This window comes from Dipodomys ordii, unplaced genomic scaffold (assembly GCF_000151885.1).
Source record: "Dipodomys ordii isolate 6190 unplaced genomic scaffold, Dord_2.0 Scaffold55, whole genome shotgun sequence".
NCBI classification, from domain to species: Eukaryota; Metazoa; Chordata; class Mammalia; order Rodentia; family Heteromyidae; genus Dipodomys; species Dipodomys ordii.
The window spans coordinates 6316755-6333321 of record NW_012267271.1 but is presented as its reverse complement, the minus strand read 5'-3'; the positions used below and the strand labels follow the sequence as shown (position 1 = coordinate 6333321).

Below are 16567 nucleotides of genomic sequence, written 5' to 3'. Positions count from 1 at the left end.
TAAGGCAGCCTGGTGTATCCCTCAACTCTAACACAGGGACACGCAGGAGAGGAGATACCAGTCTAGCAAAAGGCCAAGCTTTATTGCACTGCTGGGCTACCGGTACCAATGACAGTCTTAAACTTATTTGTTTTGGCTCATGCCTGTAATCCTAGATCCTCAGGAGGCTGAGATTCCAGGATCAAGGTTCAATACCAACCTGGACAGGAAAAGTCCGTGAGAGTCCTCTCCAATTACCTAACCAAAAGCTAGAAGCAGAGGTGTGGCTCAAATGGTAAAGCATCAGCCTTGAGTGAAAAACCTAAGGGCCAGCACTCAGACCCTGAGTTCAAGCCCCAGCTCCAGCACATACAAAAAGCAAAAGTAAAAAAGTGGTAAAATGGTTGGCAATGCCGTGTTTTCTATTGACTACCTCACCAGGCACACGCCTTGTAAGTGACAGGGAGTGGAAGACAAGAATTCCGTATTATTCCAGAATTGAGGCCAAGGGGGGCAGTGTCATCTAACTGGATGCTGCTCACTCTGAGGACCTAAAAACCAACAGCTGCACCGGGACTCAGCCAGGACCCAAGGGGCCAGGGGCGGCGTTCACTTCCACCCAGGCTGCACCAGCACAGCACAGCAGTGGGCAGGCCCTGAGCTGAAGGCAGCCATGTGGCAGAGAAGCAGGCGAGTAAAGAGTGTCAGATCCATCCGAGGCCACCGACTCCTCCCATCCACATCTCCAGCAAGGTCCACAGTCCCATCTTCAGGAGCCCTCCTCAGCCCTCCTGTTCTAAAAGCCGCTGGCGTGTCTCCAGTACAATCTCCTCCATTACATCTGGCTTCAAGATGTCTTTGATCTGAAAAAGAATCATCTTCGTTTTGGTTCTATAAACCAATCATCAATCCAAATATAGAAACTAAGCACATTGAACATAAACCTTCTGTACCCTGTGTCTTTATCAGACTCTTAAGTACTGCCAGACATGGCTTGAGCAGTCAGCAAGACTGGTTGGGCTCTAGTGGACAGGAACAAAGATATTCTAACTTCCATTAATAAGATAGTTGATGCCAGGTGAAAAGGCTTACACCTGTAATCTCAGCTACTTGGGAAGTAAGAAATTGGTGGATCATGACTTGAAGCCATCCCTAGCAAAAAGGTAATGAGACCCCCCATCCACAAAAAATGAGCCACTTGTGGTAATTCGCAACTGTCATCCCAGGTACCTGAAAGTCATAGGTAATAGGATTACGTTCAGGGCAGCTGGGACAAAAAAACAAGACTCTAGCTGAAGAAATTAATAAAGTAAGCTAGATGCTACTGCCTCATCCCTATAATCCTAGCTATTTAGTAGGCTAAAACCTAGATGGTAACAGTTCAAAACCAGACTGGGCAGAAAAATCCACAAGACTGAGCTGTGGCTCAAGTGGTAGAGCACCCATCATGAGCAAGAAAGCCAAGCAAGAATGTAAGGTCCTGAGTTCAAGGCCCAATACCAATATACACACACACAAAAAAACAAAAGAGGGCTGGGAAGGTGGCTCAGTGGTAGAGCGCTTGCCTTGCATTCATGAGGCCCTGGGTTCGATTCCTCAGCACCACATAAGAAAAGCCGGAAGTGGTGCTGTGGCTCAAGTGGTAGAGCGCTAGCCTTGAGCTGAACAGCTGAGGGACAGCGCCCAGGCCGAGTTCAGGCCCCATGACCGGACCCAAAAAAAAACAAGAGTATAGATGTGGGGCTCAAATGGTAGAACATCTGCCTACCAAGTGGGAAGCCCCAAGTTCAAATCCCAGTACTGTCAAAGAGAGGTATATAATTTGGTATGGGGAAAACCAAGTCAAGCAGGCTGCTGTCATCAACAAGTCCAACCTAACACTTCCACCCCCCATCCCCAATCCCTAGCCTGACTGGATATTGAGTGTCCTGGGGAAAGATCTGCAAGACAGCAATAAACCAGTTCCCAATGATGCACAGACAGGTGAAATGCATGGGACACAGGCTGCTGACTGAGGAGACACAGGAACAGCTCCAGGGCAGAGGGACGGGGAGCAGGGGTACCTGATGGGGGAGGGACAGAGAGCAGGGGTACCTGACGGGGGAGGGACGGAGAGCAGGGGTACCTGATGGGGGAGGGACACCTCGTAGCAGTACAGGATACTGGTGTCATAGAGCAGCATCTTCTGGGTCACCAGCAGGACAATGCAGTTCCGGAGCCGGGAGATCACCTCTCGATCAGCAAGAGAGACAGGCTGCAAGGGGACACAGGAGTCGGGGGAATACAATCAGGACCACAGTAAGTGGACAGCCCCGGAAGTCACAGAAAAGAGATCACACCCCAGACCTTGGGGACTTCACGTCTGTCAAACAGCTACGTCTGAAGGAGGAGACCAAGCAGAGGCTTGTTCAGTGGTGCTTTGGCAAATACACTGCAACTACGCATCTCCACAAGCAAGAGTGTTCAGAACACCTCCAGACAGAAGCCCAAACTCATCCTGACCCCAGCAATCACAAATAGGCAGGCTCAGCACGGCGGCGTGCCAGCCACTGCCCGACATAGACTGATGGAGTAGACACGGTGGTCTCCTAAGCTAGACCGCCAGGACAAGAACATCTTGTGTTCATCTGACAAAATCCCGCACACACATGCCACGGGGTAGAGACCGTGGCTCCATGCCCACGGCACTTCCTCACCTCCAGGTTGGCAATGAAGCCCCCAGCATCCTCGTCTTTGTGCTCGGGGGTTGGATAGATCCAGATGAAGCCGTTGTTACCCAGAATCACAGAGGCTCCGCAGGGCAAGTCATGGAAGTGAGTCTTCTGCCGCTTCACCAGAGAGGGCGACACTTGCACCAAAACGCCCTGACCTAGCTAGACACACAGATGCGAGGCCTGATCAGCGTGGACCATGGGCAAGGTGAATAGAGTGGCTTAACATCACCGCTCACCGGCGTGTCCAAACCAGCATCCTGCCCCCTCACTGCTGCACCTGCTCTTTACAACGCATGCGCCTCTGAACCCAGAGGCCCTTTACACATTCTCCCCAAAAAGGAAGGCAGGGGCCAGAGGCTCACACCTGTAACCCTAGTTACTAAGGGCCCTGAGATCTAAGGATTGGGGTTCAAAGCCAGCCTGAGCGAGAGGCTGTCAGACTTTTCCTTATTCTTCTTCTTTGTTTAAAATGCCAGCTGCACTGGGCGCTGGTGGCTCACGCCTGTAATCCTAGCTACTCAGGAGGCTGAGATCTGAGGATCGAGGTTCAAAGCCAGCCCGGGCAGGAGAGACCGTGAGACTCCTATCTCCAGTAAACCACCAGAAAACCAGAAGTGGTGCTGTAGCTCAAGTGGTAGAGTGCTCGCCTTGAGCTGAAGATCTTAGGGACAGCGCCCGGGCCCAGAGTTCAAGCCCCATGACCGACAAAAAAATAAATAAATAAATAAATAAATAAATAAATAAAATAAAATGCCGGCTGCTGGGGAGGCTGGAGCCTGCCACCAGCCAGGGAATGCTGTCCCGTCCCAGGACCTCCCTCGGCCTCAACCCCAAGCACTCATCTTCCCCACGAGATGTGTGTCACTGCTTTGGCCAAGAGCTGGTCCTGGCAGGCCGGTTCCAGGCCTGCGTGCTGCTGGGAAAGGGCGCACAGCACAGCCTTCAGCCCCCACCTCAAGTACACAAATATGGCAGGGGGACCCGGGAAGCCAGCACACACATGCAGCACGGCATCATGTGCTTCAGGATGTACGCATGTCTGTTCAGCAGAGAAAAGCGGTGAATGCCCGTCCAGACTTAGATGATATACAACTCTTTCCAAGCAGGACCAGAGGCTGGACTGCTCTAGATACAGCCCTGGCTTCCCTGTTCCAAGGACCACCTCAGCTGGGCCAGCTCCAGGCAGTGGTGCTCTTCTACCAGAACCATCTCAACTGGAAAAGGCTAAGCTTAACAGTGCTGTGAACCATGGAAATGCCCACTCCTCCCACTAGGCTCTGGGCAGAGGGGCAGGCTACGAGATGCTGGCGGTAGGACTAAACTACAATCCTTTCCCCATTTTCCTTGACACAGTCTTGTTATATAGTCCAGGCTGTCCTTGGACTCTTATTTTTGGTCGGTCATGGGGCTTGAACTCTGAGCCTGGGTACTGTCCCTCAGCTCTTCAGCTCAAGGTGAGCGCTCTACCACTTGAGTCACAGTGCCACTTCTGGTTTTCTGGTGGTTTATTGGAGCTAAGAGTCTTACAGCCTTTCCTGCCCGGGCTGGCTTTGAACCCTACTCTTCAGATCTCAGCCTCCTAAGCAGCTAGGATGACAGGCGGGAGCCACTTGGCACCCGGCCTACTTGGGTTCTTTATTGCAGACAACACGGCCGGGAGCTCTGAGAATCTGAAATGGTCTTGAAATCTGAAATGATAAACTGAAATGGCAAGAATTCAACTTACCTTTCCGTATTTCAGACTCCTCGTGTGCAAGGAGACAGCGCCATCTGAGAACACCGCCTGGACCTCAGCCTGGCCAGGGTGCTGGTGAAGGAACAAATGGTAACCTTGGCAGCCTGCTCTGGCAATACCTGCCTCCCCGACCTCTGTCTTCCCCTCCTGTCTCCAACAGCCCATCTCGGTATCTTAGCAGCATGCCGAGAACATCAGTGTGGCCTCACTTCTCCCTTTGGCTGACACCTGCCTTTCCACCCCCTGGATAAGTTAGCTTTAGGCTGGGCATGATGGCTTACGCCTGTAATCTCAGATACTCAGGAGGGTCTCAGTTTGAGGCCAGGCAGGGCAAAAAGATTTTGAGTCCCCATCTGAATCAGTAAGTGAGATGTGTTAGGACACACCCATCATTTCAGCTACACAGGAGGAATAAAGAGGACTGCAGTCCAGGTCTCAGCAAGAATGCAAGACACTAAAATATAACCAAAACCAAAAAGGCAAAAGGGCAGGAGTGGCGAAACTGGTTTTGCCAGCACAAGGTCCTGGTACAAACCCTCGTACTACCATAAAAAATAAAACAACAACAACAAAAGCCACCATTAACAAAGCCCACGTCTAGCCTATTACAACCCAGACCACAAGGCTATACAGGTTAGAGTTACAAGAGGGGTCTGAACAGAGCTAAGGCATCTTCCTGAATTAAGGAGGCAGAGAAGCCTGGTGCCGGTGGCTCACATCTGTAATCCTAGCTCTTCAGAAGGCTGAAATCAAGGATTAGAGCCAGTCCAGGCAGACAACTCTGAGACACTCATCTCCAATTAACCAGCAAAAAGCCAGAACCAGCAGGCGCTGGTGGCTCACGCCTGTAATCCAAGCTACTCAGGAGGCTGAGATCTGAGGATTGTGGTTCAAAGCCAGCCCAGGAAAGAAAGTCCGTGAAACTCTTAGCTCCAATAAACCACCAGAAAACCGGAAGTGGAGCTGTTGCTCAAGTGGTAGAGCGCTTGCCTTGAGCTAAGAGCTGAGGGACAGCGCCCAGGCCCAGCGTTCGAGCCCCATGACCGGACCCAAAAAAATATAAATAAATAAAAAATTTTAAAAAAAGCTAAGACAGGACAAGTTCAAGCCCATTATTAGCGCGCACGCGCACACACGCACACGCACGCGCACACACACACACACACACACTCTCTCTCTCTCTCTCTCTCTCCCACCCACCTGTGAGGGCACACATACAAATGAAACAAACCAGGCACTGGCAGCTTTTCCTTGTGATCCTAGCTAATCAGGAAGCTGAAATCTGAAAATAGTTTCAAAGCTAACCCTGCAAGAAAATCCAGGAGACTCTTATCTCCAATTAACCAACAAGAAACAAGTGTGGCCAGGCTCCAGTTGCTCACACCTGTAATCCTAGCAATTCAGGAAGTTGAGATCTAAGGATCATGGTTCAAAGCCAGCCCAGGCAGGAAAGTCCGCATGACTTCAATCAACTACCAAAAAGCCAGAAGTAGAACTGTAGCTCAAAGTGATACAGCACTAGCCTTGAGCACAAAACCTCAGAAACAGTGCCAAGGCCCTGAGTTCAAGCCCCAGGACTGGCACACCCACACACAAGAAATGGAGTTCAAGTGGTAGAGTGCCAGTCTTGAGCAAAAAAACTCAGAGACAATGCCGAGCCCCTAAATTCAAGTTCCAATACTAGCACACATACAAAAAAGGAACCAGAGAAAGACCACAGCAGAGCCCTGGACACTTGACGCAGGACTCTGGTCCCTCCTGTCATAGAAGACATCCAGCACAGCTGACACAAAGGACATCTCCATTTCCGGTCCTGTGGGGTGGGGGTGGGGGCACAACAGGAGGCTGGGACACAAGGATACACTGATGAGGTCCCCTTCCTGCAAGAAACCTCTCATGGCAAGCTCATCTTCTGCTGATCTCCTCCTCTGAAATACACAAAAAACAACCACGTTACTTGAGTCAGGTCCTCAGAGAGCTCCTTCACCACTTCTGGATTTCGCCTCCTGAGATCTTCGAAGTCAGCCCTGCTATTTAAACATGAGGGCAGGAGGGGGACCCTAGGCCCCTGGGGAAGGAGGTGATGGGCTCTCCAGGAGGACGCCCCACCCTCCCTCCCTCCCTCCCTCCCTCCCACGTTGAAATGCCTCTCCTGCTCTCTGAAACCCCTCAGCTAACCCAGCCTTTCCATGATAGCACCTGCTCCTACAGCGCCTGCTCTGAGCCCACGTCATTTCCCCAAACTCACTTCTATCCTTCAACAATCAACTCCAATACCAGTCTTTCCTATGAGCTCCTCTCTCGAATTAATCATTCACGTGGCACACGCTTGTTCCCTGCCAGCCTGGAAGCTCCTGGCATTTCCCACAGGAGTGAGCAGAGTGCTGTCTGTAAGACAGGCTAAACTGAGGCAGGTAGTACACAAAAGGCTACAGCTGTCTGGAATAAATGTCATTCAATTCAGCGAAACTTAATCTACAGATAACTTTTTTTTTTGGAGGGGGAGGAGAGGTCAGTCGTGGGACTTGAACTCTGGGCCTGGGTGCTGTCCCCCAGCTCTTCGCGCAAGGCTAGCCCTCTACCACTTGAACCACAGCGCCACTTCCAGTTTTCTGGTGGTTTATTGGAGATCAGAGTCTCACAGGCTTTCCTGCCCAGGCTGGCTTTGAACCGAGATCCTCAGATCTCAGCCTCCTGAGTAGCTAGGATGACAGGCGGGAGCCACCAGTGCCATGCTTACAGATAACTTTTTGAGGCATGCCTTCACTGTGGGAAGCTTATGCGGCGAAGGGAAAACGATCAGCACCAGGATCTAAGAGCCTCTTGCTCTTACCCCACGCCAGCTGCTGTGTGTGCGGGGAGGCAGGGGCAGGTCTAAAGCCTGCATGCGCCAGGCAGCACACCTCATAGACAACAGGAATAGCTACCTCTGCACAAAGCAAAACACTGGCAGAGCGAAGCTCCTGACCAACTCCTGCTGGCCACCTGCACCGTGCGAGGCCCCTCGAGGCCCTTACCAGCTCTCCTCCAGGCAGGTTCATGGACGAAAGCAGCAAGACTGAGTCCAGCCGAGAGTTAGTCTCCACCTTCCACCTCTTCTGCTGAACCTAGGAGCGAGATTCACACCTAGACACACACTCCGGGGCAGCTCACACCCTAAGCAACCAATTAATTCAGTGGAACAAGCTGCAGGCCACACAACAGCCAAAGGCTTCTACGCCACCAGCTTGCCTCCGCTTCATAAAACCCAGCAGCATCGGCTTTACCTCTGTGATTCTGCCCACTACAATGTCTCCTACTTCACCGTTGTATCTGAAACACAAAATAGAAGGCGCCCATCAGCCAACAGGCTTTCTCACAACATGGAGCACCTTCAGAGATGTGGGGGAAGCAGCAAGAGAGATCTGCACACAAATCACCAAATGCCAAGTAGTTCCTTTAGCGTCAATCACCCCCGCCCTGCCCCTGCTTTGCAGAGAAGCAGAGTACACCACCTCCGTGCTGCCATCCCTTCCCATTACAGTTCTCTAAGCCATGTCCCTAAACCTGCCCCATCCTGCTTCAATGTCCCCAGCAGACCAACGACAATCAGATTAAAACCTAAGTCAGCCAGGCTCTGGTATCTCACGCCTGTAATCCTAGCTTCTCAGGAAGCTGAGACCTGGAGGACTGTGGTTCGAAGCCACCTAGGGCAAGAAAGTATACAAGTCTCCATCTCCAACACCAAAAATGTAGTACTAGGGGCATGGCTCGAGTTAGTCAGCTGTGAGAAGCAAGAAAGCAGAGCAGGAGGGTTGGGAAGTTGGCTCAGTGGCAGAGCACTTGCCTTGCATGCTTGAGGCCCTGGGTTTGATTCCTCAACACCACATAAGCAAAAAGAAAAAAGCCAGAAGTGGCGCTGTAGCTCAAGTGGTAGAGCGCTAGCTTTGAGCTGAAGAGCTGAGGGACAGCGCTCAGGCCCAGAGTTTAGGCCCCACGATGGGACCCAAAAAACAAAACAAAAAAAAAAAAAAACAAGAAAGCAGAGCAGGAGCGCCAGGCCCTGAATTAAAGATCAGGTATAAGCACACAAAAATAACCTAACTCAGATCACAGCCCTCCTCTTCTCCTCCCCTTTGCTAGCAGCTTCCTGGATCACAGTGGAAGCCCAAAAGCTCACCATGGCTACCAGACAGATCAGCAGTCCACCCAGCTCAGCTCCTGCTCTTCTGTCGCCATCCGTACCAACTCCCCTGGCTTCCCTAAGTGTTAATAACCACTTCTAGGTACTGACCTTGCTGGAAGTATGTTCCATGCATCATTCCATGAATTCTAACAAAAGCCCTCTGGATAGGTCATACTATTTTCACCCTCAGGTGACCGAGGGAAGCTGCACTGACCACTGCTAAAATACCCTCCACCACCCTTCCTCTAGTAGCACTCAATATCCCAGACCTCCAACTGGATGGGGCAGGTGGCAGGTAGACAAGGAAGGGGTAGGAACTAAGGGGAGGCAGCGATGACCTGATGTACAAGGGGAATCCACACCTTCTGTTCTCACCTGGTTTTGAGAGCTTTCACGCAGATCAGCTTGTTCACTCTCTCCACAGAGCCAGCCACAGACGCAAGGAGCTTCTCTTCCCCCATATACGTTCCATGACCTCTGTTATAACACAGGGTTCCAGTGTCACGCCGAAGGTCACCTCTCCCATTAACAATGTGATGATTAAGGCCAGTTACTCACAGGCAGATAGATAGGCAAGAAGCAGAGAAACCAGGCTTTGAGACTGGGGGGGGGGGGGAGTAGTGAGACTCCATCTTAACAAATAAGCCAGGTGTGGTGGTTCATATCTGTGATCCCAGCTATGCTAAGATCATGCGGACAGGAGAAAAGGCAAAAAGCATAAGAACCTCTCTGAAAACCAACCTAAAGCAAACGGAGCTGGAGGTATGGCTCAAGTGCCTAGCAAGCACAAGGCCCTGAGTTCAAACCCCAATACCACAAAAAAGGAAGGAAGGGAGGGAGGGAGGGAGGGAGGGAAGGAGGGAGGGAGGGAGGGAAGGGAGTAATGTATTCTTCAAACTTAACAGGACCAGCTCTCCTGGAAGAGCTACACGAACATCTGTCTGGACAAGTCATCTTACTCAAACGTCAGCTTCTCCAGCAAGCCTACCTCATCACCTGGTATCCACCCTGTAGCCACATGTCCACTCTTTTCCCACTACAACCATCAATTAACGTTCTGAGTAACTAACTTGTGCCTATTGTTTTTGTTTAACTTACTTGTGTTATTGTACTAGAGTTTGAACAGGGCCTGGGCGGTGTCCCTTACCTTTTTTGCTCAAGGCTGGTGCTCTACCACTTAAGCCACACCTCCACATCTAGCCTTTTGTTGATTAACTGGAGATAGGAGTTTCCCCAATTTTGCAGCTGAGATTGGCCTTGAACCTCAAATCTCAGTCTCCTGAGTAGTTAGCCACCAGTACCCAGCTTGTTTATTGTTTATTACTGGTCTCTCCCTGTTAAATAAATTCCATCAGAATAGAGATTTTTTACTTTTTTCAGTGTTATACCCCAGTTGCACAAAATATGGGTTAAAAGTATGTCAGAATGAGCCAGACACCGGGGGCTCACGCCTGTAATCCTAGCTACTCAGGAGGCTGAGATCTGAGGGTGGCGGTTCAAAGCCAGCCTGGGCAGGAAAGGTCATGAGACTCTTTAATCTGCAATAAACCATTCAGAAAACCGGAAGTGGTGCTGTGGCTCAAGTGGTAGAGTGCTAGCCTTGAGCTGAAGAGCTGAGGGACAGCGCCCAGGCCCAGAGTTCAAGCCCCACGACGGACAAAAATAAAAGAATGTCAGAACGAATCCTAACGTTCTAGTATCCAATAATCCGAAACTAAAAGCTGTAAAGGCAGTGCTACAAATGTTGTAGCCTTCCTTATTTACGTTCATGTATTAAAGAATAAAATAAAAATAAAAGCCCACCAGAACTGAACTATCAATACTGTAATCGACCATTATTAATGTTGGATTTTGCGACTTTTCTTATGATGTCATTTAACTCTGGTGCTAAAAACAGCTACTGTTCTCACTACTAACAGATGAGGAAGCCCACCCTGCAGAGGAGAGGCAAAGGAGCTGGTAACAAGGTAGCAGGACCAGAACTCCAGTTTTACTCTCACATCTGTTCTGCTCTGAAATGCAAAGTTTGTATAATTAGATGCAAGCAGCCACAAGGTTTGCCCTAAGCCCCAAATATTAGCGGATTCAAAACCAATCCCCTTTGCCAGGCGTGGTGGTGCACGCATTTGGGAGGCAGAGGAAGGCAGACGGCAGGACGTGGAGTTCGAGGCCAGCCTAGGCTACACAAGCCAGCTCAAGGCCAGTCCATGCAACCTCAGGAAACCCTTGTCTGGGGGGTCGCGCTATGAGCACCACCCTGAGACCACACTGGGGGCGGGGCGGGGGGGCAGCCGGGGTCCCCGCACACAGCACGAAAGTAAGGGACGGTCAAAGACCGTGGCTGATCCCGCGATCCCCGCAGAAGGCGACGCGCGGTTCAGGAAGTGGGGAGCTCAAGCTCGGGAGCCGGACGACCGCGCGGCTCCGCGGCGGAGCCCGCGCAGAGGGGGCGGATGGCTTGGGTGCGGGCCGGCAGGCCACGTGCAGCGAGCCCCGCTGCCGTTCCCTGCGGCCCCCGGGGGCCCCAAGTCCCCACGTACCGCATGAAGCCCGTGTCCGTAGTGATCGTGTCTCCCGGCACCACCAGGTGTTTCTTAGAGTCGCGGCCCAGGGTCTCGCTGAGAGGCCTGCGAACCGCTGGAAGCCTCATCTCCAGCGCCATCTTGGCGCCAGTGACTTGCGCAGGCGCAGTTTGCCTGGGAGCCGGCGGACGAGCTCCAAAACTCTTGTGCACTCCCGAAGAGGCGGGGCCTCAGAACAGCAACCAATGGGAACGCAGGGTCTTGCGGCCATGTTGACTACTGGCAAAGCTTTGGGTTCACCTGAGGGGACAGAGGGGGCGTAGTTGCCATATTTACTGTTGGCAAGGAAGCACCTGTGCAATATTAGCCTCTCACGTTGTGTGGCCTAAGACTTTTTAATCTAACTTTTTATCATCATCACCAGCCTACTTATGGTTTTCCAGGTGTTTGAGGTGCTTGAGAAATAGACCTCTGAACTTCTGTTCAACTCCACACAGGTTATTTGGTATTTTATATGAGTTTACATAAGAGAGTTGGGAAGGGAGTGGGATCTACTTGAACAGAGGAAAAGCCCTTCCCGGTAGCCCCAGATTTGTGTATTACAGCTTCCTTATCGGTGCTTGTTCCAGCCATCACCTGCACCCTCAAACATAGCTCCTCAATCCTCTCAAGCTGATGTACTCTAGCATTTTTGTAAAAATTAAAATAAAAATGATGTGCTGGGTAGGTGGCCTTGCATGGATGAGGCTCTGGGTTCGATTCCTCAGCACCACATAAGCAGAAAAAGCAAGAAGTGGCGCTATGGTCAAGTGGTAGAGCTCTAGCTTTGAGCTGAAGAGCTGAGGGACAGCTCCCAGGCCCAGAGTCCAGGCTACATGACCAACAACAACAACAACAAAAAAATGGGGGCTGGGAAGGTGGCTCAGTGGTAGAGTGCTTGCCTTGCATGCATGAAGCCCTGGGTTTGATTCCTCAGCACCACGTAAGCAGAAAAAGCCAGAAGTGGTGCTGTGGCTCAAGTGTAGAGCTCTAGCTTTGAGCTGAAGAGCTGAGGGGCAGTGCCCAGGCCCAGAGTTCAGGCCCCACGGCCTATCAATAATAATAATAATTAGTTAAAATAAAAATTTAAAAATCACCTAAGAAAGCCAACCAAACCTTGCATGGCAGGCATATCTGGTTGGGAAGTCAAGTGCATGGGTAATACAAAGATCTTCCTACAACGATGTTTTGTATCTACTCAGGAAACTGAATTCTGTGTGCCCTGCACAATTCTAAGGATTGGGCAATGGATGAACAGGTGTCATTATGTGCTTTTATCCTATTTAGCAAGACTATTTCCCTGGTCCCTTCTCCCTACTCGCTGCTGCTCACCGATTGATCTTGCCCCACAAAGCTTGCAGCACAGCAAGATTCTAAAGAAAATTTAATAAGCCAGGACAGATGACTTCATTGCGCCTCTAATCCTAACTACTGACCAAGATCTGAGGATGGTGGCTCAAAGTCAGCTCAGGCAGACAAATCCATGAGACTTGGCTCCAATGAACCTGAAAAAAATCTGAAAGTGGTGCTGTGGCTCAAGTAGTAAAGCACCAGCCTGGGGCTGGGCATGTGGCTCAGTGGTAGAGCGCTTGCCTTGCATGCCTGAGGCCCTGGGTTCGATTCCTCAGTACCACATAAGCAAAAAAAAAAAAAGTAAAGCACCAGCCTTGAGTGAAAAAGCTAAGGGACAGTGCCCAAGTCCTGAGCACAAAAAAAAAAAGAAGAAGAAAGCGAAGGGAAGGGATGGGAGTGGGGAAAGGGGAGGGAAGAGGAGGGAAGGGAAGGGAAAGAAAGGAAAGGAAAAAGAAAAGCCAACCCTATTACAAAGTGGGCAGCTGGACCTTTGCTCTCCTGGCCACCAGAAGGCAGTTGCTAGTACAGATAAAGACCTGTCCATCTTGAGCCCAGCTGTGGCCAGTAGTGGGCGACTGTGTCCTCTGAGCCACAGCCTCGCCCAGGCAGCTCTGGAAGAAGCATTTGGGTGGTGTGTCCTAGACCAATGGGAATTTAGTACTGAAACCACTCAGGTTCAATCCCTGGGAGAGGGACATAACTCTAACCCAGCTCATCTACCCAGTACTCAAGTTCACGGAGCCTGTGGCAGAGTTGCCTTTGTGGATTCCTGTTTATAGAGGAGAAAATGGAGGCCCATAAAGGACTAAACAACATAGCAGATGACCGCCAGCCGCATGCTTCTATCCCTCCTCTGAGAATCTCCACAGCCATCCTCGGAGATCTGTTTGTCTCCTCTCTTGCTAGGGTAACTAGAATGACCTCCTAGCTGGCCTTCCTAATTCTACATGTGTTTTCCCCCCCTTCCCCTCCCCATACCCCTTCCAAACTCCATCTAGCAGCCAGAGGGAGCTTTTAAAACACAGATCATATTAAATCACTTTCCTGCTTAAAATGCTCTGGCAAACTTCCCTGTACACTAAGAATAAAATCCAAACTCATCATTGTGGCGTCCCTGGCTGTCTGGGACCTCACTTTACTCTGAACACTCTGCCCATCCCTCACCATGCTGCAGCCAGACACTCTGGCCTCCCCTCCGTTTCACGAACGCCACACTCACTACCACCCCAGATCACTTAGCTTTGGGCCTTTTTGGCATGGAGCCTCCTCTCCCAGATCTTTGTTTAGCTGGCGCCTCCTCTCCTATCTTTGTCTTCCTCAGGGAAGGCATCCCTGACCTCCTTGTCATGAATAATTCTCCCACCAAATCCTCTTTTACCACTGGATACTGTTGAATGTCTTGTCTTTGAATTTTCTTACTTGTTTATTCATTGCAGTCTCCTCTATCAGAAACGGATTGCTTTTGCAAAAGATCTGAATGGCCAGGCAGTGGTGGCTCACGACTGTCACCTAGTTACCCAGGAGGCTGAGATCTGAGGATTGAGGTTCAAAGCCAGCCTGGGCAGGAAAGTCCATGGGACTCTTATCTCCAATAAACTACCAAAAAGCTGGCAGTGGAGCTATGGTACAAGTGGTAGAGTGCCAGCTTTGCCAGCTTTAGAGCAAAAAAAGCTCAGGGACCACGCCCATGCCAAATTCAAGCTCATAGACTGGCACAAAAAAGAAAGAAAGAAAGAAAGAAAGAAAGAAAGAAAGAAAGAAAGAAAGAAAGAAAGAAAGAAAGAAAGAAAGAAAGAAAGAAAAGAAAAGAAAAGCTCTGAGCTTACTCACAAGGGTGTGAATTCAGGACAGCAATCACACGTGAGGCACCTCCAGGTGCAATGACTGCACATTGCCACCAGGTGGGTTCTGGAGCCTGTGTGTGTTCCCCGGGACCTGTTTGCTGAGACTTGGCACAGCAGAATTACTGGTGGAGAACAAATTAGGTTTTTGTTCAAAGACCCTACTGTTTTCTCTGAAGTCTGACTCAGTGAGCCTTTCTTTAATAAGTGAGATTGCCCATTTGGAGACTCAACAAGTGGATGTTTGCTGTGGCACTGTTGTTTTCCTGGTGTGGGGGGGCGTGTGTGTGTGTGCGCGCGCGTGCGCCTGAGTGCGCGCCCGCACGCACATGCAAGTGCTCCAGTACTGGAGCTTAAACTCAGGGACAGAGCACTGTCCCTTAGCTGGCACTCTACCACTTGAGCCATGCCTCTTCTTCTGGCTTCTTGTGGTTACTTGGAGATAAGGCTCTCAAGGACTTTCCTGCCTGGGCTACTTCCAACATGATCTTCAGGATCTCAGCCTCCTGAGTAGGTAGCATTATAGATATGATAGATGTGAGCCACTGGTGCCAGTCACCACACACACACCCTACATTGCTCTTACTGACCTGGGGAGGAGAGCCAGGCCTAGCCCTGTATAATCCTTAAGCCCTTTGCCCTTCATTGATGACCTTTCTGCACCTGTTCATTGAGGTGGTTCTGGGAATAATTACCCAGAACACCTGGAAACTGGAGAAGAGCACCACTATCATCTTCACCCATCCCCACCAGCTGCTGCCATCCCCTCCAAGTTGGCCCTGGAAACAAAAATCCGTAAGTAAAAACTTTGGGAAGTAGCAAAGCAAGGACACCCATCTCCGAGTCACTGGACACCAGGAGAAACCTGCCTAGCTGCTTCCACCATTTGCGTGTATTAGCATATATTGTGGCCTGGGCTCTCACCCCGGTGACACGGACTTTTCTTTATTCCGGGAAGTATTTCAGCCTGGGATAGCCATACTTTCCAGCTCCTGGGAACTCTGTATTTCTTCCTCGTGTGGACAAAGGTGTAAACTCAGCCATGCACAGTTGGCTCATGCCTGTAACTGTTCAGGAGGCTGAAATCTGAGGATCACAGTTTGAAGCCAGCCAGGGCAATAAAGTCCATGAGGCTCTTATTTCCAATTAACCACTAAAAATCTGAAAGTGAAGCTGTGGCTCAAGTGGCAGTGTACTCTAAACTTGTGCACAGAAGCTCTGTGACAGTGCCCACCTCCCCTGCCCCCCCCCAGGCCCTGAGTTCAAACCCTAAGATCGGCACAAAGGACGGTGTCAACTCATTCAACTGCCAAATGATAAATGCTCCAAGTAATTTTTATTTTAGAATACAAGAGAGGTACAAATGTATTTACAGTTATACAATCAAATAATATATATCACAGTTTTGTAAATATCATTTCAGATAAATATTTACAAGGTTTAAAGTGACCATTTTCTGGAAGTAGAACACACTTTTCTTGAAAACTCTATACATTTTATACTTTTTTCATTAATATTATTATAGTTTCTTTATTTTACAAAACACCCCCATGAGGATTCTGGTCACGGACGGCAAGGTGTGAAGGCGACGCCAGAGGGCGCCGACGGCGGGGCTGGGAACCCACGCGCGGGGCGGGGGGGGGGGACCCCGAGATCGGGGCAGAGCCGCCCCCTGGCCGCCGGGGCAGCCCCAGGCCGGCCCTCTCCGTGCTGGGGTGTGCGTGTTGGGTGGGGTGAGGGTACCTCTTCCTTCCCGGGCACGATGTCACAGACGAAGAGCTGGGGCACCGGCCCGGCAGACGGACACTGGGGCTCCAAGAGGGGCAGGGCGCTGGCCTGGGCCTCTCGGTGCCTTTCCATCGCACCTTCGCCTTCCCGCTGCCTGGCACGCTCGTCAATGGGGTGGGGGGCAAAGAAGGTCCAGGCAGGGCCGGGATCGCGGCCCCCCCCAGCCATCCGGGACCCATGCCCGGGGGCGGCCTTCCCCCCTCCACTCGGGGAGTCTGGGTCCCCGGCCCCCCCACCCCCGCTCCCGCCGCCACAGGACGGACCCGCAGGGCCGCCGTGCACGGTGCGGGGGGACCCCTCCAGCTGGGCGGCTTGGAACAGGGATGTCTCCCCTCGGTGGTCCCCCACCTGCGAGATGGGGCAGAGCGCGTGCCGGGGAGGGGGGTCATTTCCGGGGGCGCCCCAGCGGCTCAAGCCCGCAGAGGGAGGGG

At 51.2% G+C, this 16567-nt stretch overlaps 2 protein-coding genes across 2 annotated transcripts in view; both read right to left on the bottom strand.

Annotated features, from left to right (window-relative positions):
• Nucleotides 1-377: 377 nt before the first annotated feature.
• On the bottom strand, nt 378-11278 carry Exosc2 (exosome component 2). Its single transcript, XM_013021322.1, has 9 exons — nt 11134-11278; nt 8969-9070; nt 7695-7740; nt 7446-7535; nt 6291-6356; nt 4420-4488; nt 2676-2852; nt 2105-2233; nt 378-842 (listed from the first exon to the last, which is right to left on the bottom strand). Exons 1-9 carry the CDS (start codon nt 11253-11255, stop codon nt 762-764), a joined length of 882 nt encoding a protein of 293 aa, XP_012876776.1. The 5' UTR covers nt 11256-11278; the 3' UTR covers nt 378-761.
• Nucleotides 11279-15911: 4633 nt separating this feature from the next.
• Nucleotides 15912-16567, bottom strand: part of Prdm12 (PR domain containing 12) — an 18548-nt gene continuing 17892 nt past the window's right edge. The window contains exon 8 of the mRNA XM_013021286.1: nt 15912-16484. Within this exon, the coding sequence (XP_012876740.1) occupies nt 15912-16484 (573 nt within the window). The remainder of the gene's footprint in view (nt 16485-16567) is intronic.